Source organism: Helicoverpa armigera, chromosome 15 (genome assembly GCF_030705265.1).
Source record: "Helicoverpa armigera isolate CAAS_96S chromosome 15, ASM3070526v1, whole genome shotgun sequence".
NCBI classification, from domain to species: Eukaryota; Metazoa; Arthropoda; class Insecta; order Lepidoptera; family Noctuidae; genus Helicoverpa; species Helicoverpa armigera.
The window spans coordinates 7,085,015-7,108,738 of NC_087134.1; the positions used below are offsets into that span (position 1 = coordinate 7,085,015).

Consider the following 23,724-nt stretch of genomic DNA (forward strand, 5'->3'; position numbering starts at 1 on the left):
ATTCACCACGAGTCTAAAATACCCCGGTGTATATAAATACATGATGTAATTTTAGTATCAACTTATGTCATTGTGTTAGTTCATCTACTAGCCACTATGGCATCACAAGCACGAAAATTCGTTCTATTTATTCTAGAACCGTGCTGCGATGACGGTTGTTATTTTCGATGTTGCCATATTACGAAATTCACCAAGAAAAATGGGAATTAAAATTATAGGGACAGTGTCTATCAAATTAGAGTATTCACAACTATATCATAACGGCGCATCCACTAAATAGCAGACTTTATGTGAGTCGGATATTGCTCTAAGTAAAGGTACATTCAAAAAGTATGTACGGCAAGAGAGATATACCTATGTAAAACATTACTGATGATGAATATAAATAAATCTATGCTAATTTTCGTCACATTTTATATTTGTTATAAATTTTTGGAGCCATTGCAAAAATACTGTTTTTATAAAATGTAGCCTTAGATCTTATTACATGTAACTGATCACAACGACGCTGACTGGTTACTAAAATAAATACTAATTTTAAGATAATTGCAGATTTTTTAAATAAGATTTTTATTCAAATTAATACCGTTTTATTCCATTTTTATTACCTACTTTAATTTTTTTAAATTGTTGATGACAAAAACGTTTCGTTATACGACTTGAAAATTTGATATAAACGTTGATAAGAAATGACCGGTATGGCCGGTAGATTGTCTGAAAGAGATCGCTCTTAGCGATAAGACCGCCTATTACGTTATATTCTATTTTCATTTTTTTTGTTTTTGGCAATCAATGCCGTCGATGTCGATGTCGACGATTCTGCCACTGACAAGTGATATGAGAATTGAGAAGCAAGTAGGTAGGTACCTATATATTATTGTAAAATGTAAGAAAGAAATACGTTACACCTACTTTAACTAGATTAAGATCAAAAATCCAAAATTAGTGTACCTAAAGAATATCCATCTTTCTATGACGTTCCGAAACTTGCATTCAACTATAAAATAATTAAAAAAAACAGGTCAGGTCACGTGGTGTTCAAAGTTGCTATGTGGCAATAACTTGCTATATGCGAAATGCTATAAATTTTTATCATGCTATTTTACTTGCTATATTTAAAGCTTGCTATTTTACTCCTAGGTTCACTAGGTAGGTGCGAATAAAGCAAGTGCAGTGACTGTTTGCTGTAGTTGCTTGCTAAGTTGCAATACAAGAAATTAAGAATATTACATCGCGTTTATGAATTCTTACGATAAAATGGAACAGTAAAAAACCAATGAACTTTCCTTCATACTTTTCAATAGTTTTCAGGCTTAAGACTGTCTATAATTGATTTTAAGCTATAAATTAATAATTTATAAATATACATTTCGGGCGTAAGTGATTTTATGAAATAAACTAGGTATGTTATGAAAAGCAATTCATCCTCCGAGCCTTTTTCCCAATCATGTTGGGGTCGGCTTCCAGTCTAACCGGATTCAGCTGAGTACCAGTGCTTTACAAGAAGCGGCTGCCTATCTGACCTCCTCAACCCAGTTACCCGGGCAACCCGATACCCAAAGGGTTGTAGCGCTGATAGGTGTAAGATAAATCAAACTCCACAGTCGAGGTAAGAATGAATATATTTTACTAAAATGCCTGCCTATTTAAATGCTATTACAATGATTTCGTAGTATAGGGCGCGAATCTATCGCGATCCGCGCTGGCCAATGAGAGCGCTCGAACGAAACGTTATAAATATGGGTAGCTTGGCGCGCGAGACTTCAGTGGGGCGCCCGCTGTTGCGGCGCGCGCATGTATGTATTGCAGCTACAGTACTCCCCCCCTAGCGAAGCGTACCGGCAACTTCACGGCTCGGCCCGATCTCGTGCGACGTGTAGCAGTGGCGTCGTTGCTCGTAGAAGGACTCGGAGATCGGCTGGTGGCGACGTCTGATGCCGGTGGAGCTGGAGCGGGTGCAGGCGGGTTATCTTCGTCGATGTTGAGCGTGTACGCCGGTTTTAGCCGGTCGATCGAGACGGTGCTGGATCTTCCCGGTAGCTGGACGGTGAAGTACTTCTCATTGCGGTCAATGACCTTGTACGGGCCCTTGTACGGCTGCTGCAGCGGTTTGCGGACGGCGTCGTCGCGTAGCAGCACGTGACTACATGTTGTCAAGTCGTTGTGCACGAACATGCCACGATTGCTTGAATGTGGCCTAAATGTAGGCGTTAACCTCGTGATCACGTCACGTAAGTGATCGACGAAGCTATAGTCCATTGCCTTCGCTGCCGGTGATGGTGATATGAAATCGCCGGGTAAGCGCAATGCTTGGCCGAAAGTGAGCTGCGCGGCGCTGGTGCCGGTATCAGTGCGCACGGCGGCTCGTAAACCCATTAGCACAGTAGGTAGCTCGGCAATCCAGTTGTTAGCACTTTCTAAGCGAGCCATAAGTGCAGTCTTCAGGGTTCGGTGCCAGCGTTCGACGATGCCGTTACTTTGCGGGTGGTAGGCAGTGGTACGGGTACGTTCGGCGCCCAAGAGATGTGCGAGGTCACGGAACAGCTGACTTTCAAACTGTCGTCCTTGGTCAGTCGTTATTCTAGCTGGGCACCCGTAGCGTGTTATCCACGTCGTATACAGCTTGTTGGCGATGACGTCAGCAGTGATTTCTCGCAAGGGTACTGCTTCGGGCCATCGTGTGCAGCGATCGATCATCGTCAGTAGGTAGCGATGTCCAGCCGATGAAGTAGGTAGCGGACCGACGATGTCGATGTGTACGTGTTGAAAACGTTCGCTTGGCGGGAACGCTGCGAGTTCGGCTCGGCTGTGACGTAGTACTTTCGAGCGTTGACACGATGTACACGTTTTCGCCCACTCGCCGATGTCGGTATTCATTGCGGGCCAGAAGAAGCGTTGCTGCATGAGTTTGCGTGTAGCTCGTACCCCGGGATGACTTGTATTGTGCACGGCGTTGAATGCGATGCGACGAAAGTCGGTTGGTAGGTACGGTCGAACGTGTGACGTAGATGTTTCGCAGAATATAGGCTTATTTGTACCGGGCATGACGATTTTTTTGAGTTGAATATTTGTTTGCTTCAATAAATCGGGTATATCGCTGTCTCTTTCTTGCGCTTGAGATAAGTCGTCGTAGTTGATTGGCGATGGTAGGTCGACGGTTTCGATGCGTGAAAGTGCGTCGGCGACAACATTGTTTACTCCGCTCACATGTCGAATGTCCGTCGTGAACTCGCTGATAAATAACAGCTGACGCGTGCGTCGCTGCGTATCATTGTCGGACGGTGGCTTGCGAATGGCGTAGGTGAGCGGTTTATGGTCCGTGTAAACAACCAGTTCTCTTCCTTCGAACATTTTTCTGAAGTGTTTGATGGACATGTAGATGGATAACAATTCTCGGTCGAATGTGCTATATCTTTGTTGCGTATCGGTGAATTTCTTCGAAAAATAGCCGAGAGGTATCCACTTGTTGTTTACACGTTGTTGTAGCACGGCGCCGGCACAGGTGTTCGATGCGTCGCACATGAGTGAGATAGCGTCGGCGGGAGAAGGAGACGGATGCGCGAGTAAAGCTGCGTTTTGTATGCTGGCTTTACATAACTCGAACGCTTGCAATGCTTCATTATTCCAGTCGATTTTCGTCTTATCGCGTTTCTTGGAATTTCGTAGGTACGCGTTGAGTGGTGCTTGTATGCGGGCAGCGTTAGGTATGCTGTCCCGATAGAAGTTCACCATGCCGATAAATCGACGTAAGTCGTGCACTGTCTCGGGTCGGGGGTACGCAGTGATGGCGTTGACCTTGTCTAAAGGTGGCTTGATCCCCTCGCTTGTCACTTCGTACCCGAGGAACTTGACGCTTTCTTGACCGAAGACACATTTAGACGGGTTGATGGTGATACCGTACTCGTTCAGTCTGTGTAGAACTTCCTGTAGATCTTGCATGTGGCGAGCTTCGTTCTCGGAGCCTATGATGACGTCATCAATAAATGGAAACGCGAAGTCTAATCCGTTGAGTACTTGATGTATGAACCGTTGGAATGTCTGTCCGGCGTTTTTTAAACCGGGACACATTCTCGGGAACTCGAACAAGCCGTATGGTGTAGTGATGGCTGTTTTCTCGATATCGGGTTCATAGACTGGTAATTGTTGATAAGCACGATTTAGGTCTAACGTGCTGAAGATCTTCTTGCCGTGCAGTAGGTATGTGAAGTCTTTGAGTCGTGGCACGGGGTAGCGGTCTGGTTTCGTGACGTCATTCAGCCTTCTGTAGTCGCCACACACGCGGATATCGCCGTTCTTTTTAGGTACGACGTGCAGTGGACTGGACCATGGACTTTTGCTTGGACGGCAGATTCCTTGCTGCATCATCGTCTCAAATTCCTTCTTCACGGCGAGGTATCGATGTGGAGGTAATGGCCTGGTCTTGCTGTGAATAGGCGGACCAGTAGTTTCGATGTGATGTTCTACACGATGTTTTGGTATTTCCTTCATACACGATGGTCGGAGTATGTCGGGAAACTTGCTGAGTAACTGGTGATATGGTTGGTCAACGTCGATACTTCTCACGGTCGGCTCAGATGTGTATGAGATTGGCGCCTTCACGGTGAGTTTCGTTACTTTGTCGACTAGACATTGTCCGGCTATGTCGACAAGCAACTGGTGATGCTTCAGGAAATCTGCACCGATGATGGGTTTGCTGACTTCTGCGATGATAAACTTCCAGCTGTACGGTCTTCGTAGGTTGAAGTCGAGTTGCAGCGTTTTTTCACCGTAGGTAGAGATGAGTGTGTTGTTCGCTGCGTACAAACAGAAGTCGCTCGGTTTTTGTTTGCCGCCTTTTTTTCGTGGAATCACGGAGACATTTGCGCCAGTATCGATAAGAAATGACAGACGGGAGTTTCTGTCTGTTATAAATAGGCGGTATGAGGTATTTCTTGCGCCGGTTCCCGCCTCGTCCAACGCACGGGTTAGTTTCCCGCCATCGAAGTAGGTTTGCCGCCGTTTTCAAACTCGCAGGGACGCGTGCAGCGCTGCGCGTCTGCGCCGAAGCGACGATGGTAATAGCAGACGTTTGCTTGTCCTTGAAGTCGGCGCGGAGTGTTGCTACGCATGCGCGGCGCGCGCTTGTGGCGCGAGCGGCTAGGCGAGCGTGACCTTGATTGATATTTGTCGAACGATCTGCGATCGCGGCGACTCGATCGCGATGCTTTGAGTTCGGCGATTTCTTCGATGAGCATCTCGATCTTGGCTTCGATGGATGATGACTTTGATGTGGATGCGTGGGGAGGTGGTGGGGCCGAAATTGCGGCAACTGCTCCAGGTGGTTGAGTTTGTTCCAGGATTTTATCCGCCATCACCGCGAGCTCGTGGAGGTCAGAGTGCTTCGCGATATTGTCACTGACGGCGAGGACTGCGCGTATGGACTGTGGCAGGTGGTTCGTCCACATAACACGCAGCGTGGAGTCGGAGATGTTGTCGGCGGCGAGATTCTTCATGCGACGTAGTAACTGTGATGGTTTCAGGTCGCCGAGCTCCATTTCAGACAGAAGCCGCTGAACTTGCCTCTGCTCGGACTCATCATATACCTGCAGCAGCCGGCTCTTCAGCGTTTCATACCGATTCTTCTCGGGTGGACGCAGGATGATATCGCTGATCTCGTCAAGGTCTTGTCTCTCGAGTTGCCCGACGAGGACCTCGTACATGCCTTGATCGCCCTTCTTCTGTGGCGACATGATGGCTTCGAATTGAGCAAACCACAGACGAATCCGATCGCGCCAAATTAGTGGGATGCGCTGAGCCGTTGATAGCCCGGAGACTGTGGCCGGAGCTTGAGCTTGGTCACCGCTGTTCGCCATGCTGAAGGATGTCTTCTTCGTTATAGAGTAGTTAGACAACACTGGTTAGGCAGGCGAAATCACGTCGGGGTCACCACTGTAGCGCTGATAGGTGTAAGATAAATCAAACTCCACAGTCGAGGTAAGAATGAATATATTTTACTTTTTTTTTTTTTTTTTGTTTGGTATGGCATCTCGCAGTTCAGCCTAGGAGGCCGTGTACTGCTTAACCGGACTTTTCCCTGTGGATGCCTAGAATTTAAGGCCTCCAGCCAGGGGCGTAAACAACTTATAAACTAAGCGACTGCGCTAAGGGTACCCCCTGTGGGGTCGGACCTCGGCTTAGGGCGTCGCTGGGGAGGCAGCAAAGGGACAGGCTGGATCATATGATCATTATTATTAAATGGGGAATTTAAAGCTACTGGCTCAGCTCGCGGGCTGGCTCGATGAGCAAGGGTCGGGAGGACAGAGAACGGGACGTCGCGGCGGACCTCGGCGGCGAGGTTTGTACGAACGCGGTTTGTGTTTGTGTAGGGTGCTAGTGAGTTTACTACTCTCTTGGAGGACAGTTATCTCATCGTCAGGTTCTAGAAGGGCATGCCTAGGGCGGCGAATCCTACTGATGCGGGAGGGAGTGTAATTACTGGCTGACACGATTAGTGAGTTATCGTGTTTCTCAGCGCGTTCGAAGTACCGTATGGCGGCACGCTTCATATACTGGCGGATGGTAGGGATTTTTAGGTCGACATGAAGAATCTCATTTCGAACATAATAGGGAGCTCCTGTGATTTTCCGTAAGGCACGGTTTTGAAGGGCTTGCATTCTGTGAAGGCAGCGATGGCTTGCCTGTGCGAACACAGGGCAAGCATACATCATGACGGGGCGTATGCACGATCCGTAGAGGCGTAACTTGGATTTAAGAGATAATTTGCTCTTTGAATTGAGCAAGAAGTGCAATCTGCCGTACACAAAGGCTGCTCTAGAGCGCACCTTACGTATGTGCTCGGCGAATGAGAGGCGCTGGTCTAAGATTACACCTAGATATTTGGCATGCTCCTTCCAAGGAATCGGCCTACCAAACATGGTGACTGACGGGGCGCGGGAGGAAGCCTACGGCGGGGCTCGAAAAGAGTATGGCCTGGCTTTTGTCGGGGTGGAGTTCGATTCTCCATAGCCTAGTCCAGACACCTAGGGTGTTGCAATAGGCTTGGAGATGTCTCACTATGGCGGCTGGGCTGCGGCCTGAGCAGTAGATTGCCGTGTCGTCGGCGAATAGGGCTAATTGAACATGCTTGTTCTTAGGAATATCGCTAGTGTATAGCGTGAAGAGGATGGGGGAGAGTACCGAGCCTTGTGGGACGCCAGCTTTATAGGGTGGGCCGAAGAAAGAGTGCCGTCTATGCGATAGCGAAAGGTGCGATTCGACAAAAGTCTCGTAAGATGACGACGAGACGGTCTGGGACACCGAGTTGGTAAAGCTTGTAAATCAAGCCTTTGTGCCAGACTTTGTCGAATGCCTTTGCTATGTCGAAGAGAATCGTGCCGGTGAGTTGGCCACGTTGGAATCCGTGGCTCACACCTTCCACGATGCGGTGGACTTGTTGGACACAAGAGTGATGGGTTCGAAAACCAAACTGTTCTAATGGAATAAGACTCTTTGCTTCGACGTAATCTTTGAGACGCTTATAGATAAGTATCTCGTAGATCTTGCCGAACACATTGAGTAAACTGATAGGGCGATAGCTGGACGGGTCTGATTTTGGTTTACCGGGTTTGGGAATACCGATTACGGTTGCCTCTTTCCATGCCTGTGGGAACAGGTTATGGGTCATGGCGCAATTGAAGATCGCGGTCATGAGCATTACGAGGGAAGCGGGTAGGATTTTGAACACTTTATTGGTTATTCTATCTGGGCCCGGAGCTTTACGGGGTTTGAGACGTTTGATGATCTCTGCCACTTCGTCTGGAGTGACGGGAGACAAGGGATCGTCGGGGTCTTCTTGCGGTGGTAGGGAGGATCTGCGCTCGACCTCGGCTTCGACCTTTAGTAGGTGAGCCGGGTCGACCGGTTGGGTACTAGGCGAGCATTGAGCCTCGAGGCTGTCGGCCAGACATTCCGCTTTTTCATCGTCCTCGAAGGCGATGGAATTGTCGGGGCGTTTGATCGGCGGGGTGGAAGCTACTTCATCGGATTTGAGTTTCCTTTGAAGCTGCCAGAAGGCTTGATGAGTCGGCTCGAGTTCGCTCAGCGTCTTGTCCCAGCGCGTTTCACGCATCTCAGCAAGGCGTTCCTTTACAGCACGCTGTAAGTTACGCATGTGAGACTTGTTACCGTCGCAGGGAAAAGTACTGTAGGCACGGACAGCCGCGTTCTTCTCGGTCACCAGAGCACGCACGTCATCCGGGAGCTTGAAGCGATGAAAGCTCGTCGCTTCAACTCTACGTGAACACTTGTCCACGGTGGATTGTACATGCTCGGTGAACGAGCCGATCGCGCCCGTCATGTCAGCGACTGAGTTGATTTCATCGGGAATTGATTCTAACTGGGCGGAGGAGGATTTCAAGCTTTCGCTTAGCATTCTCCAGTCCGTGACAATCTGGGTGGGAGGAGGGCGATCCGGGTCGAGTGGGCCTGAGCGCGAGGCTAGTTCCACAAGAACCGGTCTGTGGTCGGAGGTGAGCTCGTGTAGTACCTCGATCGAATGTAAACGTAAGTTTACGTTCTTGAGGAGCGCTACATCGAGAACGTCGGGAAGGTGGTCGACTATATTAGGAAAGTGAGTGGGATGCATCGGAGCGATGACATCGAAGTTGAGGGATTCACACTGATTGAATAGCAACCTGCCTCTTGGAGAAGTAGTGTTGCTATTCCAGGCGGGATGTTTGGCGTTTAGATCGCCTGCTATTATTACAGAGTCGCTCAGGCCTAGTAAGGCTCTGAGATCGTTCGTGAAAAGGATCGGGTCGTAGGACTGAAAGGATGAGGACGTGGGAGGGCAGTAGGCCGATACGAGAGTGATCGACTGGTGCTGGGACATGGCTAGTCGACAGATCGAGGCTTCAATGCAGCTTAAGTCGGGGAGTGATCTCTACACAATGTAGCGATCTTTATAATAGATAAGCGTGCCGCCTTTGTGGCGTGTGATCCTGTCATTTCTAATTAACTTATAGTTAGCTATATTAGGGCCGCGTACACGCGGCTTTAGGAAGGTCTCTTGTACGAGAAGAATGTCTATCTTATGGGATTGTAGGAAGGCGGAAATCTCGTCGCGTTGGCCGAGAATACCGTTGGCATTATAATAGCCAAGCCTAAGGGAATGGGGTTTAATTTTGGATGTATTATCCATTTCTATTTCCTAAAGTGAGGCAGGTTTTGAACTGCCTGGGCGACGTCTGAATACTCCTGCATAACGGAGTAGAGTTTGATAAGGTCGCCATTGCTGGCGACTATCTCCCTCGAAAGTTGTTGAGCTCTGTCGCTCGTAAATACACTGAACGTGCTAAGTATAACGTTCATAGAACTGAGCGCTGATACTGGGCTAGAAGAAGGCGCGATCGCTTGCGCTTGCGCGGGCTTGGCGGCTATAGGAGCCGCGGAGGGCGCGGAGGGCGCGGAGGGAAGGACGGGAGGGACGCGAGGTAAGCTCGCGGGCGCCGCGGTGGAATTATTCACCGGGGCGGGAGTTGGCTGGGGCTGAGTTGGCCTCGGGGTTGGAAAGGCTCTCTGATGGTTGAGAGGGTTCCATGGGGAGGGCCGTTGTGGGCTGAGACGCTCGGGAAGTTGAGCCGTAGGTAGCCTCGCTGATGGGCTTTCCCTTAGCTGGCGGGCGTTTGCACGCTTGGCCAGCTGGGAGACGTTTTGGGCCTTTGGGCAGCCGCGGTAGTTGGCGGGATGACCTGAGGCGCCGCAGAGCACAGCTCGGAGGCTCGGTGCACAGAGTGCGGTCCTTGGGTCGCGGGCAGTCGGAGGTGCCGTGTTGGCCTAGGCATTTCACGCACCTAGGCTGGGCGAAACAGTTGCGCTGTGAGTGACCCCACAGTTGGCAACGGTGGCATTGGGATACAATGCCAGATCTATTTGGCTTCTCGATTGAGATGCCGGTTAAATTACACACCGATTTGATGTTAAAAATCGGGTGGATTTTAGAGGGACACGGCTCGCATACTACGAGCACCATGTCGAAGGCGTGGCCGCTGCGGGCGCGGTGCATCCTATGAACTTGCGTCGCAGGGATGTTTTGTGACTTAAGGTCACTTAAAATGTCATCCGAAGGGATTTCCTTCGGAATACGGGTAATGACGACCCGGAGAGGTTTTTCCTCGGGGAGGGAGTATGTGTGGAACGAAATGTTCCTCGCTCTTAGCGCTTTAGTTATCTCCCTATAGTCGTCTGACGTAGGGAGGACGATTTTTATACCGTTGCCGGTATTGGAGGCCGATCTGTAGTTGATCTTACGATCAACACACAGCTTGGACACTTCGGTCCATTTGGCCTTGTCCTGTAAGTATACAGGCGGCGGAGGTTTGTTTTTTGGTGCGCTTTTGGGCTTAGCGGCACCTTGGGAGGAAGCGACCTGCGAGGTCGAGGGTGACGGGGCGGGGGATGCTGTAGACACAGCGGGCGGGCTAGGGAGAGGAGATGCGGCAAGGGCGATGGTCTTGCGCGCCTTGTCATTATTTGTGTTCTTTTTCCTCTTACCTCCCTGTACGACGGTGAAGTCGTCATCGGAGGAAGAGGAGTCGGAGGGCTCGGCGGGTTGAGCATCCTCTGGGACGGGTGAGGCAGAGCGGGAGGACGAGGTGTCCATGCATTCGGCGTCGACGTTTGACGCAGGTGCACTCGCCTGAGTTATTTCCATTGTCTGTGAGACAATGGGATTAGGAACAATGGTCGAGTGCAGCTGGGCATCGACCATTGTATTGGGGATTACCGTTTCCGCTAATGCGGTGGTTTTCCCCGAAGAGACAATTATAGGCTCAACAATGGGGCGCGACACAGCTGCGCCGGCCTCTTTTGTTGAGCCGCTATCGGAATTAATATAGCGCGCTAGGCGCGGGTCCTTGATATCAAGGTTACTAATAATGTCGCCATATTTGGCGACAATGTCTTGGTCCTTGAGGAGGACCTCAAAGAAGAATTTAACAACTTCGGTAGTCATTTTCCCGTGAGGGAAGAGGGCTACCGAGCTAAAAGAGGTGGGGGCCTAATTATAAAAACCTAAGACCTATCTCCTAACTCCCCGGGTGGATGGGCCCGGGGATGTGTAACCCTCCCTGCCGGGTATAGGCAGGGAGGTGAGTACCTATTGGTGAGCCCTAAGCTTGTAAACCGTTCGCCAGTCTTATTGTGCGAACGGGCCCTAGCCAGTCTAGTGCGAAGGGTATAGAGATACCCAACCGACACCAGGTGTGTAGCTGTGAAAGCAAACCAGATGCAAGGCACGACTAGGAGATCCCCCAAGGCCGAAATCCGAGCTCCCGTCCAATTGACTGCCTTGCCCTGAAGGGGTTCGGCGGGTGTGATTGGGTCAACACCCTCTCGGCTTCGTTGGCACCGTATGGTTTCAACCGAGAACCACGAAACTGTGGCTTTTACCCAGAAGGGGTCAAGTGAATTTACTTGACACAAACGTTTTAGAAACAGGATAATCGTCCGCCGCTTTGAAAAAAGCAGCTTTAGATTGATATATTTGTAGTCGGCAGAGCGACTACGGTGAGCGTTACGTCGGGCGTAACAAAGACAAAAGTCGTAAACGGGCGAGCGCAGAGCGACACGTCCGTACACGACGAGAGTCAGAAGTGGAGTGATATATTTTACTAAAATGCCTGCCTATTTAAATGCTATTACAATGATTTCGTAGTATAGGGCGCGAATCTATCGCGATCCGCGCTGGCCAATGAGAGCGCTCGAACGAAACGTTATAAATATGGGTAGCTTGGCGCGCGAGACTTCAGTGGGGCGCCCGCTGTTGCGGCGCGCGCATGTATGTATTGCAGCTACAGGGTCATCATGCATGATGCGAGTTGCGACGCGCGACGGACAGAGACAGACCGCGTGTGATATTTTTATTAGCAAGTTAGCAACTTAGCAAGTAGCAACAAGTGTGAGCCTCGATAGCGTTTGCTATATGCTGTGTATAAAAAGCACGGTGCTATATTTTGCTATAGGTATGATATAATATTATCCACCAAATACCGTCACGTGACCATACAAAAGGTGCGTTCAGGAATAATATCACCCGCTACAATATGTTTTTAAATGGAATGAACGTAAGGCACCTTAAAATAACTAGTAGGCTGCTTAAAAAGTTATAGTCGATCCCAAAATGTCCCGTGAATTTAAAAGACGTTCAACAAACAGAACAAGCACGATAATAAGCAGATTCATCGGCTCCAGAAAGTCCAAAGCGGTAAATAATTTATCTCAGATTATAAGCATTAAGTTTGCAAAGATAGATCTATGTTAGTCAATACTTTAAACAAAAATAATGATCGTATTTAGGGTATGAAACACTATCGCTTTTGTAGGTTTAATAGGTATACATAGTCGTATAAAAAAACCGGCCAAGTACCGTACGATTATTTAAAATCACGGTTGTTGTTTGGGAGCCCCCCAAATATTTATTTTATTCTAGTTTTCAGTATTTGTTGTTATAGTGGCAACATAAATCGTCATCGTACATCGTCTGTGAAAATTTCAACTCTTTAACTATCACGGTTCATGAGCATGAGATACAGCCTTTTTTTTTTTTTTTTTAACGACGTCAAAAATCATCAAATGACCCCTTCCGCTGTGGGTAGCAGCGGAGAGGGAGTGTCAGACTCTTACTGACTAAAAACCGTCGTGTTCCGTCATGGGCCTTTTATGTACCAGGGCCGCGGTATCTCTTTCGAACAACCCGCAGCCCCGGCAGGCCTTGGCCCTGCTGGGCCCCGCTGGGGTTGCTGACATCTCTTTGAGGAGCGCGTGGAACAACGCGCGCCGTCGACACGGGTCTGTCGTCTAGAAAGACAGAGGGTCGATGAGCCACCCGAACTCACCGCCCACAGACCCACGCCTACGGTGGCCGGGAGTCATCTCGCGACACCCGGCGCCCATGGTGTCTACCTGGTCCAGCGCGGCGGCCGGGATGAGAGGTGCGAACTCTCTGGCGTTCCGCCTCCTCCTTCTCGAGCATGACCGCTTCGCAGAAGGAGGCGACGGCATCCCATTCCCTCTCGCCCCGGACCATGGCCTGAACCAGGGCCGGACGCGAGAGGTCGCCGCCGCCCAAAGCCTCGACGAGGACCCGGCGGTGCCCTCATGCGGGGCACACCTGGACTGTGTGGTCCACCGTGTCCTCGGGGCTGTCCGCACAATGGTGACACCCGGGCGCCTCCTCACGACCGATGCGGTGCAGGTACCTCCCGAAACAACCGTGTCCGGTGAGGACCTGCGTCATGCGGTACGTGAGGGCGCCGTGACTCCTCCCGAGCCACTCCTCAAAGAGGGGACTTACCGCCACGATGGTGGCGTACCCTATGAGATACAGCCTGGGGCCCGATTCTCCTAATTTTACTTAAGCAACATACGATTCACGTTCGACTACGATCCAATCCCGACTCGATTACGATTGAAACGTATGTTTATGTTATGTTAAGTTTATTGAAACGTTTTTATTCGTTTCTGTGATTCACAGTAGGCGGAAAATGTTTTAAAAAGACTAGAGACAGCTTCTTTCGTTTAACTTGCTGACTTCAGAAGCGACTAGTTCAATTTAAAAAATAGTTTGAACCATAGATAAGATAGCCCATTTTTCGAGAATAGTTAATAGGCTTATGAAGAGCAAGTAGTACCCTAGGTCTGGGCACCAATGGAAGCTAAGCTAGCTATCTAGCGTACCTATGACACAACTGGCTCTTAGGTAATTATTCTAGCAGCTAAAACTGGATGACGGTTCATCCCATTTAATTAATTTTTAATTTGATTTCCAGTACCTACCTAGTTAGGTAGTTAGGTTAGGTAGCAGATAGGTGGTATGAACCCATGTTGCTAAGATGTTAAACCAAGGCTCTTTGGATATTGATCTAACAAAATGACTGAGAGTAAACCCTCGTCCAAGCAGGTCCGAACTTATCAACCTACTTATAGACTTAACCCAAAGAAGCTATTCGATGCAGAGAAAATACAAAAAATCCTCAAGAGGGTGGTGGACGCAGAGTTGGTGGAAATTGAGTACAGCGAGAAAGTAGTTCCGGATTTGTGTTTGAACCTCGCTGAAATGTTACGTAATGCCGTGAAAGAAGAAAACTATGACAGGTACAACTTGATAGAAATGTTTTGTGTCAATAAAATGTAGGTGTCCAGCTCTGTGATAAATATATGTTTCTACCGAAAATGTGCCCTCTTTCGATAAAATGATGTACATTCTGCCATTTTTGGCCGGTGTTTCGGCGGTCTCATGTATTTATTGTTTCTGCTTTAGAAGAAGATGTTAACGATCAAGTTATTTCCATCATTGGTGAGTTAATACTTCTACAAACTTAGTGCTTCAATACTGTATCTATCTGAAATATCTTAGAAACTGCGAGGCCTATTTAAAAATTAAATCAGTTAACATTGATTTAGTCACGTTAAGTAGTTTGAGTATGAACTTGTAATGGTAGGTACATATTGCCGGGATGAAGAAGGAAAGGAAGAAAAGATAGAGGGATTACCTTGATTGAGGTTAATCATCTAGATACACTAATGTCAGCACCTACTTATTGTAAAACATTACACCTGTTTATTATCTCTTAGGGTTAGGCAGAAATGAATCTGCAATAGTATAAACCCACGTTAGGTACCTACGCCAAATAATTATGCTTTAAGTTCCAAGAATTCGTCTCTGCATTCGACCTCAGCAAAATTGTACGTTCCTGCGGAAACAAACTGCTTGAGGAAGGTTTTCTAAGTTTTTAAGGACAATGAATATTTATCTTTCCCAGGTACAGAATCATCGTAAACGTGTGCATCGGACAGCGGCGACAGCAAAGCGTCCATGTTTTTCACACATTCCTGTGGGATCACGAACGGGACGCCTTTGCTGCGTACAACTATGAAAACCCTCACATCTTTGCAAACGTTGTCGTTTATGGAGTTTATTTAGACTAAATAGTGAAATAAATAGTTTAAATGAATCTCTAATAACGGCTTTTAAGTCCTCAAGAATTCCTCTAGTCACCAGCGAGTCTACGGTATCTAATTTGAACACTTCTATTGAATAGGTAGTTTGTGTAGGTAAATCACGAAACAGTATTTTCATTTTCGTGATGCAGTCGTTTTAAACAAGCTTACCTAAATTGTAAAATATCTTCACATAATTTTATTTTACACTCCAGAACACTTCTACTTTATATTGGGCTTAGAAGTGACACTTTATCTTGCCTTTATCTTGAAGGTAGGTAAGTATTATGTTGTCAGTTTACTAGCGATCATACGAACTTCTTCAGGAGTGACAAAAATCAGGGATATATGAAATAAAAGACTTGAGTAAGCATTTTTACAGATCATACATATTTATTTATTTATTTCATAGTATAGATATCACACTGGCCCGCCCTTATAAAAATAAATGTGTAATACAATAACGACCCAGTCTGCTATGAGTCTGCTGGCGTGACCGCGCGAGTTTCTCCCCTCTCATCTCTTCCCATCCTCCAGTTAATAAATATTGGCATCAATTTCGATACTAACCTACAAACAATTTGGACACAATCACAAACGGCGCAGTCACCCCAGCTTTATTTCTATTGAATTTCATCAAATATCCTTATAGAAGAAAATTCAGAGATAATTCTAAACCATTATACAGGTCGATATACACAAGATTTAATTAATATAGGTTTACATTACGAGAAATTCGCACATATTTGACACACAAAGCGAAGAATATTACTGATAAGAAGACTAAAAGTAGCTTTAAGATATTGGTCCGAGACACTGAAGCGAGAAGTATCCGCATACGATACGAAACTAGCACCAAGCCACCGTACGAACAAGCAGCATCGCAGCCGCTCCTCAGCCACTACACGATACAAAAGCTACCTAACTGAGTCGTCGAGGGCCTCTCCGGTGTCGCCGGCCACTCGGCTCTACGGTCACACGGCGCAGTCGGTACCACGCACCGGATACTGGAAGCGAGACTATCGGATCACAACACGCGCTCACAAACTATGCTTTTGCAAAAACCTTCAAAAAGGGTAAAAGTTTATAAAAATTCAAGTCTGTCAAAGAAGTCGGCGGTAGTATGAACACACATATATTAGAGAGCGCGGTGACGTCACTAGTGTTGAGCAGAGTGGATGCAAGTGGTGTTTTATTCCGGTGCTCCGGACTACGTTTCAGCCTCTGAGAGTTACATTTTACATCCGCATGATATGTGTTTTACAGATAAAATATTTAAGTAGTACTGGGTACATAAACCTACAACCATACTGTACACTATATGGCCGTAAAATGTTACAACCATAAGAAATAAGGGGTAGACAAATACAATATGCTAGTTATATCAAAAGAAATGCAGTGAATATTGGTATCAAAATATTAATCCTAATATATATCGTGTGAATGTGTATGTTCGAGTAGATATGTGATAATTGTGTGAAGATACATAACAAGCTTCATATTATGAGATGAGACCGCGGTACAGTCGTTATTACTGGAATATAAAAATATTACTTACATGATAGGCGACATCGATTATGTTGGTTTGTATGAACTTAGCCACAAAAATATTTCACAATTTGGATAGTATAAGCTCGTCCTAGTCGAGGGTCGGGAGTTGAAGACTCAAGCGAGAGCAGATCCTAAGCGGACCATCGTGTCAGTACACGACGACCGGTGCGTTCAACTAAACTCAGTGAAATCTCTTAACTAGAAAATAATTTACAAAACGTTAAGTATAAAAATATAAAGAAATCGTTTTTAAGACCAAAATTATAAAAATAATATGTCATGTAAAGGCAGCATAAAAATACCGCAAAACATCTAGCATACCTACCACAAAATATCACACGTAAGGTTTCTCATTCGTTAGTCGCTGACAACAGACTGTTGGACGCGACCCGGGCGGTGCGGTGTGGCTTTCCTGGGCCAAATTTTAAACATTTACTAATAAAATATTAAAGCTTAACATACATAAAGATTAAGCATCTCTGCACCTTAGATATACAATAGCCATTCAAAATAACTGCAGATTAAAATATCTCATCTTAAAAATAAAGTCTTAAACATTAAACTATAATAAAAAAAGACTGTATGTATTATCTGAGACGATTCTTAACTTAGGCCAAATTATGAAATTAATTTATAAAAGAATAATTGATTAAAACATAAATTCATTGTAGTTTCGCTGTCGCATTTCAAACGATTAATTGTATAATAATTCTAACAAAACTAGGAGAATGTGATGAAAGTCGAATTATTAAAAACTAAAATTAGCGTGCGACGTCGTTCGATCGCCTGTTGCGATGAGTACAATGATGGAAAACATTTATAAATAGGAGGTGCGATCGAACGAGGTCGGGTTATCAGACTTGTATAGTTGTAAGGAGAGAAGGCGTGAGGCAACACAAGCGGGCGCCGCGCAGCCAGCGACGCCCGAGGGACAGCTTCAACTCTAACATAATCAATTGGCGGTGGTTTATCTGTTCAGTCCTCGGGGGAACTAATTCAGCTAGATTCCTTTTCCTTCTCCTTTGACTCTGTAAGAAGAAATACCACGAAATTACTACTACTGCCCACTTTCCAACCCAAACTCCACTAAATATAACAATATCTATTTATGTAGGTACTTTGCAATATAATTAAATGTTAACTAGGTAGTTGCAATATGAAACTTCCGATTAAAATCAGATTTTCTAAAATAAAAAAAAAACATAAATCTTTAATTGCATCCGCTGCTGCGGGTTATTCTACTTTTCGATAAAATAAAATCTAGAATAAATAAATTAGTCTAATCAGTTAAACTCGTTTTAGAAAGCATGCCAATGTTATCTAAAATCCGCACAATTTCAAACGCTCTCTAAAATATTTAATTTAAAGCATTATAAATAATATAACCGCACACTATTTGCATATGCTAAAGCTAGCTTATCATAATAAATAATAGGTAGGTAATAATATATAAATGTCCTATTTAATGTAGTCTTATAGTATGAAAACTCAGACCCGACATTGTTTGACCAAGCTGGCTAAACGTACATTTTCAGGAGTAATTTCACAGCCCTTAGACCCCATTGATATTCCTTAATGCTGCCACCCAATGTGAATATTTAGTGTGTTTGTAATCAATTGAGTTTCTTACTGAGGAAAACATAATGTTTCGAATAGCAGAGTACCTTAACACCCAGAAAAACATGGACCTATATTAACTTCTGATATTGTCTTACTCGGAAATTGATTTAAAACATTATTTAATTGTACATTTTATCTTCTTATTAATATTATCGGCTATTTTAATAAAGTAACCATGAATTATTATTTATTATAACGTTACTAAAATATAAATAGGTAGGTATATATTCCATTATATCGATATAACCATTTAAATATTTTTTTACTGTAAAATAAAAGCAAAACCCATTACAGTGTGACATGCTCCCTCCTATATTCTACAAATATTGTATGTTTTGCATAAATTTAATGGCGTGTAACTAGGTTGTTATGGCAGTAATGTTGTATGCAATGATTAACGTTCTAAAATGATCAAAAATATTGCAAGCAATATATTTCAATAAATACTACTGGCAAGTCTAAAGGCTGTATTGAATATATACTTGAATATATTTCAAATATAGGGCTCCGCAAGAAGCCAATATAATATGCGTTTAGCCAATAAATGCGTGCGTAGTTAATTAAAATAAAAGCCATAATAAAAATAATAGTAGGGGTGGAACGCGCAACTGTGGTCAGGGAATAAACTGTAATTGATTTCTGATTAAATATCGTCCCATCAATACATCCAAGTTTTTTTTATTAAATACAAATTGGAATCGAGGGGTGCATTAAAATGATTTCAGAAGCCAATTAAGCTAGTTTACTTATAAGCCGACAGCCGGTCATTTCACCCGCATAATGAATATGGATATAAACTCGTTACTTGGAGCAACACTATTGCCTGAAGAGACAAGAGTGTTGCAGTAAGCGTGTTCGCGTCTACGCATGCCTGGTCACAACAGTTCGAGACTGACCTTCATCGCTGTTACCGTTAGTGAGCGGTTCTTCACCGTTCTTCTCACCGTTCTTTTCACCGTTCTTTTCCCCGTTCTTCTCACCGTTCTCAGCTGGTTTCTTCTCCTCTTCCTTGGCATCCTTGTCCTTTTTGTCCTCGGAGCTCTCTTTGGCTGGTTTCTTCTCCTTGCCGGACTTGCCCTTGGCAGGGGTGGCTGGCTTGGGCTTGGGCTCCAGGGACGGGTCGAGCACAAGCTTGCCAATGTTTTTGCGGTCGTGCATCTTCTGCATGGCTTCACCGACCTGGGAATTTGACGTGTTAGTTTTTCTCTATAAAAAGGTAATATAATTCTCCACGTAAATCTTTCAACAGATGTGTATAAACGGGTACAAAAGACTGGTTTTGACAAGTGTAAATGGATATAGTTTAAGGAAATAAAAATAATATATGTGGATGACATTATCATGGTTACAACAGCTATGGAGAATGTAGTGAATCGTCGGCAGAATCATTGGGAGCTAAAAAAAACTTACATCCTCAAGCGCCCAAGTGGAGTCTACCAGCGGCTTAACCTTCCCCTCGCCCCAGAGCGCGAAGACGCGTTCTACAGCGCGACGCACGTAGTCAGCACGACCGTGTTGGAACAGCAGGTGCCGCAGGTTCAGACCTGCCAGGCTCTTGTTCTCGTCGAACAGCTTGATGGGCGACACCTTGTCTACTTGCCACCACTAGAAAGAATGGGAAGAAGTTAGATATTACGCTGAAGAGTTTGGTTTGTGAAAGGAAGATCTGTTTTGCTTTGAGACAGGTTTAATGGAAATTGGTTCGTAAGTAAATAGTTCATTGTCAATAGCTGTAAGTAATTAGAGTAGGTATGTATGTATTTGTCTCTTTTTGTGCACCAAATAAAATATTTAGTTTTAGATTGCCAAAGTTAAGGATCGAATTGTAGTGTGCGCGGTCTCGTATGACGTAGCTACGACATCTTTAGGGAGTTTCCCTATATCTGAGCAACAGGATTCTCCATTAAGTGTAGACCTACTTATTGTCACACAATAACAAATACTAATAGATATTATTGTTTTCCCTTTTGCCTTGTAGTATCAGCCTGTGGGTTTGTGTTTACCACGCTAAACTAGGAAATTATTATAAATACCTACCTAGTAATAGTATAGTGTAGTTATACGTAATCTATTTCTATTTTCATATAACTTTAATCTAAAAGTTAACCAGACTGCAACGTCTGTTGATATTACATAGATAGTAAATGACTTTAAATATTGGATGTTATAACTCCCATTTAATAAGGTGCTTCTAAAGTACCCATTGACGAACAGCTCGTTAGCATGCTTGGCGATTTCATTAGCTGGTCACATAGGCTCGGCACAATCAGATAATTAGTCATTGTATACTCACGGCACGCGCGGCGCTGAAGAAACTCTTCGTCTCGCCGGTCACGATGTTAGATGATCCTGCGATACACACCATTGTTTACTAACACTTATTTAACACACACTGAATATTACATCAATTCACTATCATGTGTCGTAAAGTTAATCTAAAAATAATAGCTGGTTGAAGGATTGTTCGAAAGAGTTACTGCGGCTCTGGTACATAAAGGACTGAAGAACATGGTTGGTTTTGGGCACTCACAGCAGGCAGCAAAAAGAATGTGTTACAATGCTTACCATAAAGAATGTATCGTCCCATTGGCTTCAGGAGCTGGTAACCGCGGTTGCATTCTTCGCCGCAGAGGCAGTCCAGCACGATGTCAACGCCATCGGCAGATACCCTGGGAACGTCATATTTCGTTAGTCTCACAGTCTGTCTCACCTCTTCTAGCTAAACGTTAATTATACAAAACTAAATAAATGTGGAGCATTTCTCAAGCACACATTACTTCACTCAATTTTGTGTCATGAAAAACCGTCTTCGTCGAAAATAAATTAAAATTCTTAACCTTCCATAGCTGATAAAAACTTCTAGAAACAGCTAAGAATTACAATTCCCATTAGAGTATTGTTTAGACTTGTTTTCATCTATTTACTGTGCATCAATATTTCCCCAAGCCCAGTATTTTCTTCGAGTAGTAGATAACAGACTATTTATTTACACTGAACTTGTGTGGCTCTCTTGTTTACGCTATAAAGTGCTCACCAGATATAAAAATATCTTTGTCTATTTACGAGAATTAAATGACGCGCTTGTTACGAAGCAGCTGCCCTAAGGAGCGGGTTATAAACCGAACAATTAACGTGTTACGCGACCAGCTAAGCCAGACCCCAGCTCCAGTTGTTATGTGTCCTCTTTTGAACTGTTAATAAAAGCTCTAGGGGGGTGGGAGAGCTCTTTGTCAACTGGTACTGCACATATCACACGAGGAGAACCCGCGCTGAAATATGTAACTGTAATAAGCGCCAATTAACTAAGCATGGGATCGGGAACAAAATACGTTCGCTCCGGAACGCCGGCCACGCAATGATTCAACTTTGAATTTTTAAGTGACTAGCCAGATGCCCTCAGGAATCCGGAAGAGATTCTTTAGTAGCACTAATAAAATTTGCTGACAAATGACCACAACTATTGGAATTTATTGTGACAATAATAGGGATACACAGGCATAAAAATCCTCGCATACCTACTTACCAAACTTTTAATGCGTGTAATGTAAACAAAGGTATTATTAGTAAGATGAAGGGCCGCTGAACGTGGTATTTTTAGACCAGTGATATCATGGCTGGTCCCTCTCATCATTTTTTGAATTCCTAATGATTACTGAACTAATTCCAATGTTAATTGTGATTCATAGCGATGCGGTTTATCACTTAATCAATTTAATGCGACATTGTTTCAAGAACTGGATATTGCTCGAAGATTAGTTCAACTAATACTTGTAAAAGTGGTTAAGTTTACGACTTTGTTAAAGCCAATTAATCATATCAAACGAGGCCGGTTGAATGTTTTTTTCACTTTTGGCGTTAGTTCAAAAACAACATAACTCATTCACATTTTTGATGATCTCACCGAATTCTCGATATGAACTTCAAATTGGATTTATAACCTCACACACGTGCCTATTACTGAAATCGCGTTGTGAAATCAGAATGCAAGGACGAGCAGGTACCTCTTCGTGGTAATTTTGCTCGAGGCGTTTTGGCACGTTTTTTATAAAACAATTGAGCATCCTTAAAAATGCCCTAACATAAATGCCTGTCTTTAACATAATATGAAAATGTCTGCCTTACATCAGGTATCAAGTGTTTATCCAGAGTACGGTAGACCGCACATCAGTGGTAACTGTCATGCACCTTAACTCAATAGTAATAAGTACGATTTTCCTATAAAACTGTTACCACTGATCTGAAGTCGACTGTACCTATGACGTAAATAGTGAAAACCTTTGAAATGCCGATAGTTATGATATGGAGATAGCGAAATTGGCATAAGCATTACTATCATCCTATAATCCTGGGTGGGTGGTGCTAAAACCTGCCTACGACTTAATTTTTATTCTGATAATCGATCGTGGTGTTTTCTTTCATGTTCGCTTGAAAAAGTGTATAAAATCCAATATTAGATTGAAGAATAGTACACCACCCATATTAAAACGTGTTAAAAAATATTCTACGACAAAATTAGATTGAGAACTTAGCACCCCCTCAACTTGTTCTTTAAGTTATGAAATTACGGGGTGGCTGATTTGGCATTGTTCACATCGACAACGAAACTTCTAGGTACCTACTGAAGGAAACACGTTTACTTTTATAAGTCTTATCAAATATAAAAATTGTGACTATGATGAAATTGCTACCATAAGACTTCTGAAAACGAATGCATACCATACGTAATTGTAAAGGACAACTACGTCAACTACTATACTATTATCATAGTCTATTGAAAGTTTATAGTTTGTCTATGGCAACATGATTTTTCATTATTGAAACATAATCTTTTCGTCAACTCAAACCGCTTAGTTATTTCCTGCAACCTATTCCTAAATACCACGTTATACTAACAGTAGCTACTTATGCGATGTTTTCAAATAACATAAGACTTACTTCCTGACTTCGCTGGTGTAGTCACTGCCGCGTTCGAGCAGATGGTCAATGTTGTTGTTGTTAGCCTTCAGAGCCTCGTGTTTGGTCTTCGAGCAGACGCCGAACACCGTCACGTTGTCCACCGTCTTCGCCAACTGGGCTACTGCTTGACCCTATAATGTTAATAGGGACATTCATATCTGGAAGCCATAGCTGGTCTTTGTAGTGTCGTCATACCTCAATTGTAATATTACAAACCAATCAATATTATAGAAAGTTCCATGTGTTCTTGAAAGCTTTTAACTACAATTAAAATAGAACAGTCCCTATACCCATTTACGAGTACATTATCATCAATAGTTAGCATAGTCGCGTAGGTTATTTGCCTCTAAATTGGTTTCCCCTGTTAATAAATGTCAGCTAATTGGTATTGTCACCCCGCCCAGCGACCAAGCTTCGAGTTACCGGTCACTGACACGCAAGAGTGGTCACGTCATATGGAAACAGGAATTCCAGAGCAAACATGAATATTTCGAACTATTTAGAGCAACAATTAGACATCTCGTTAGTCTGTTTGCGCAGTCATTATGAAGCACTCGAGAGTGTGTGAAGCGTGCTGTGTGCTCAGCCGACAAGGGTCAATGCTACTGCGAGTATTTTCGA

The 23,724-nt window shown here is 44.5% G+C and overlaps 2 protein-coding genes across 5 annotated transcripts in view; one reads left to right on the forward strand and one right to left on the reverse strand.

The window, feature by feature from the left end:
* Positions 1 to 12,057: 12,057 nt before the first annotated feature.
* LOC110370570 (dynein light chain Tctex-type 5-A) lies at positions 12,058 to 14,990 on the forward strand. Of its 2 annotated transcripts, XM_021326444.3 has the most exons (3): positions 12,058 to 12,241; positions 13,937 to 14,130; positions 14,799 to 14,990. In XM_021326444.3, exons 1-3 carry the CDS (start codon positions 12,158 to 12,160, stop codon positions 14,962 to 14,964), a joined length of 444 nt encoding a protein of 147 aa, XP_021182119.2. In that variant the 5' UTR covers positions 12,058 to 12,157; the 3' UTR covers positions 14,965 to 14,990. The 2 variants fall into 2 exon arrangements, 1 of the variants encoding a protein (XP_021182119.2); XR_007511512.1 differs by lacking the exons at positions 12,058 to 12,241; positions 13,937 to 14,130 and adding an exon at positions 14,137 to 14,332.
* Positions 14,991 to 15,343: 353 nt separating this feature from the next.
* Positions 15,344 to 23,724, reverse strand: part of LOC110370623 (synaptic vesicle membrane protein VAT-1 homolog-like) — a 30,746-nt gene continuing 22,365 nt past the window's right edge. The window contains exons 4-9 of one of the 3 annotated variants that reach the window (XM_021326512.3): positions 23,083 to 23,234; positions 20,713 to 20,816; positions 20,441 to 20,496; positions 19,558 to 19,752; positions 19,059 to 19,326; positions 15,344 to 17,555 (exon numbers count right to left, since the gene is read on the reverse strand). In XM_021326512.3, the coding sequence (XP_021182187.1) occupies positions 17,524 to 17,555; positions 19,059 to 19,326; positions 19,558 to 19,752; positions 20,441 to 20,496; positions 20,713 to 20,816; positions 23,083 to 23,234 (807 nt within the window). In that variant the 3' untranslated portion in view covers positions 15,344 to 17,523. Of the gene's footprint in view, positions 17,556 to 19,043; positions 19,327 to 19,557; positions 19,753 to 20,440; positions 20,497 to 20,712; positions 20,817 to 23,082; positions 23,235 to 23,724 lie in introns of all 3 variants that reach the window. The other 2 variants (XM_021326513.3, XM_021326511.3) reach the window with 2 other exon arrangements.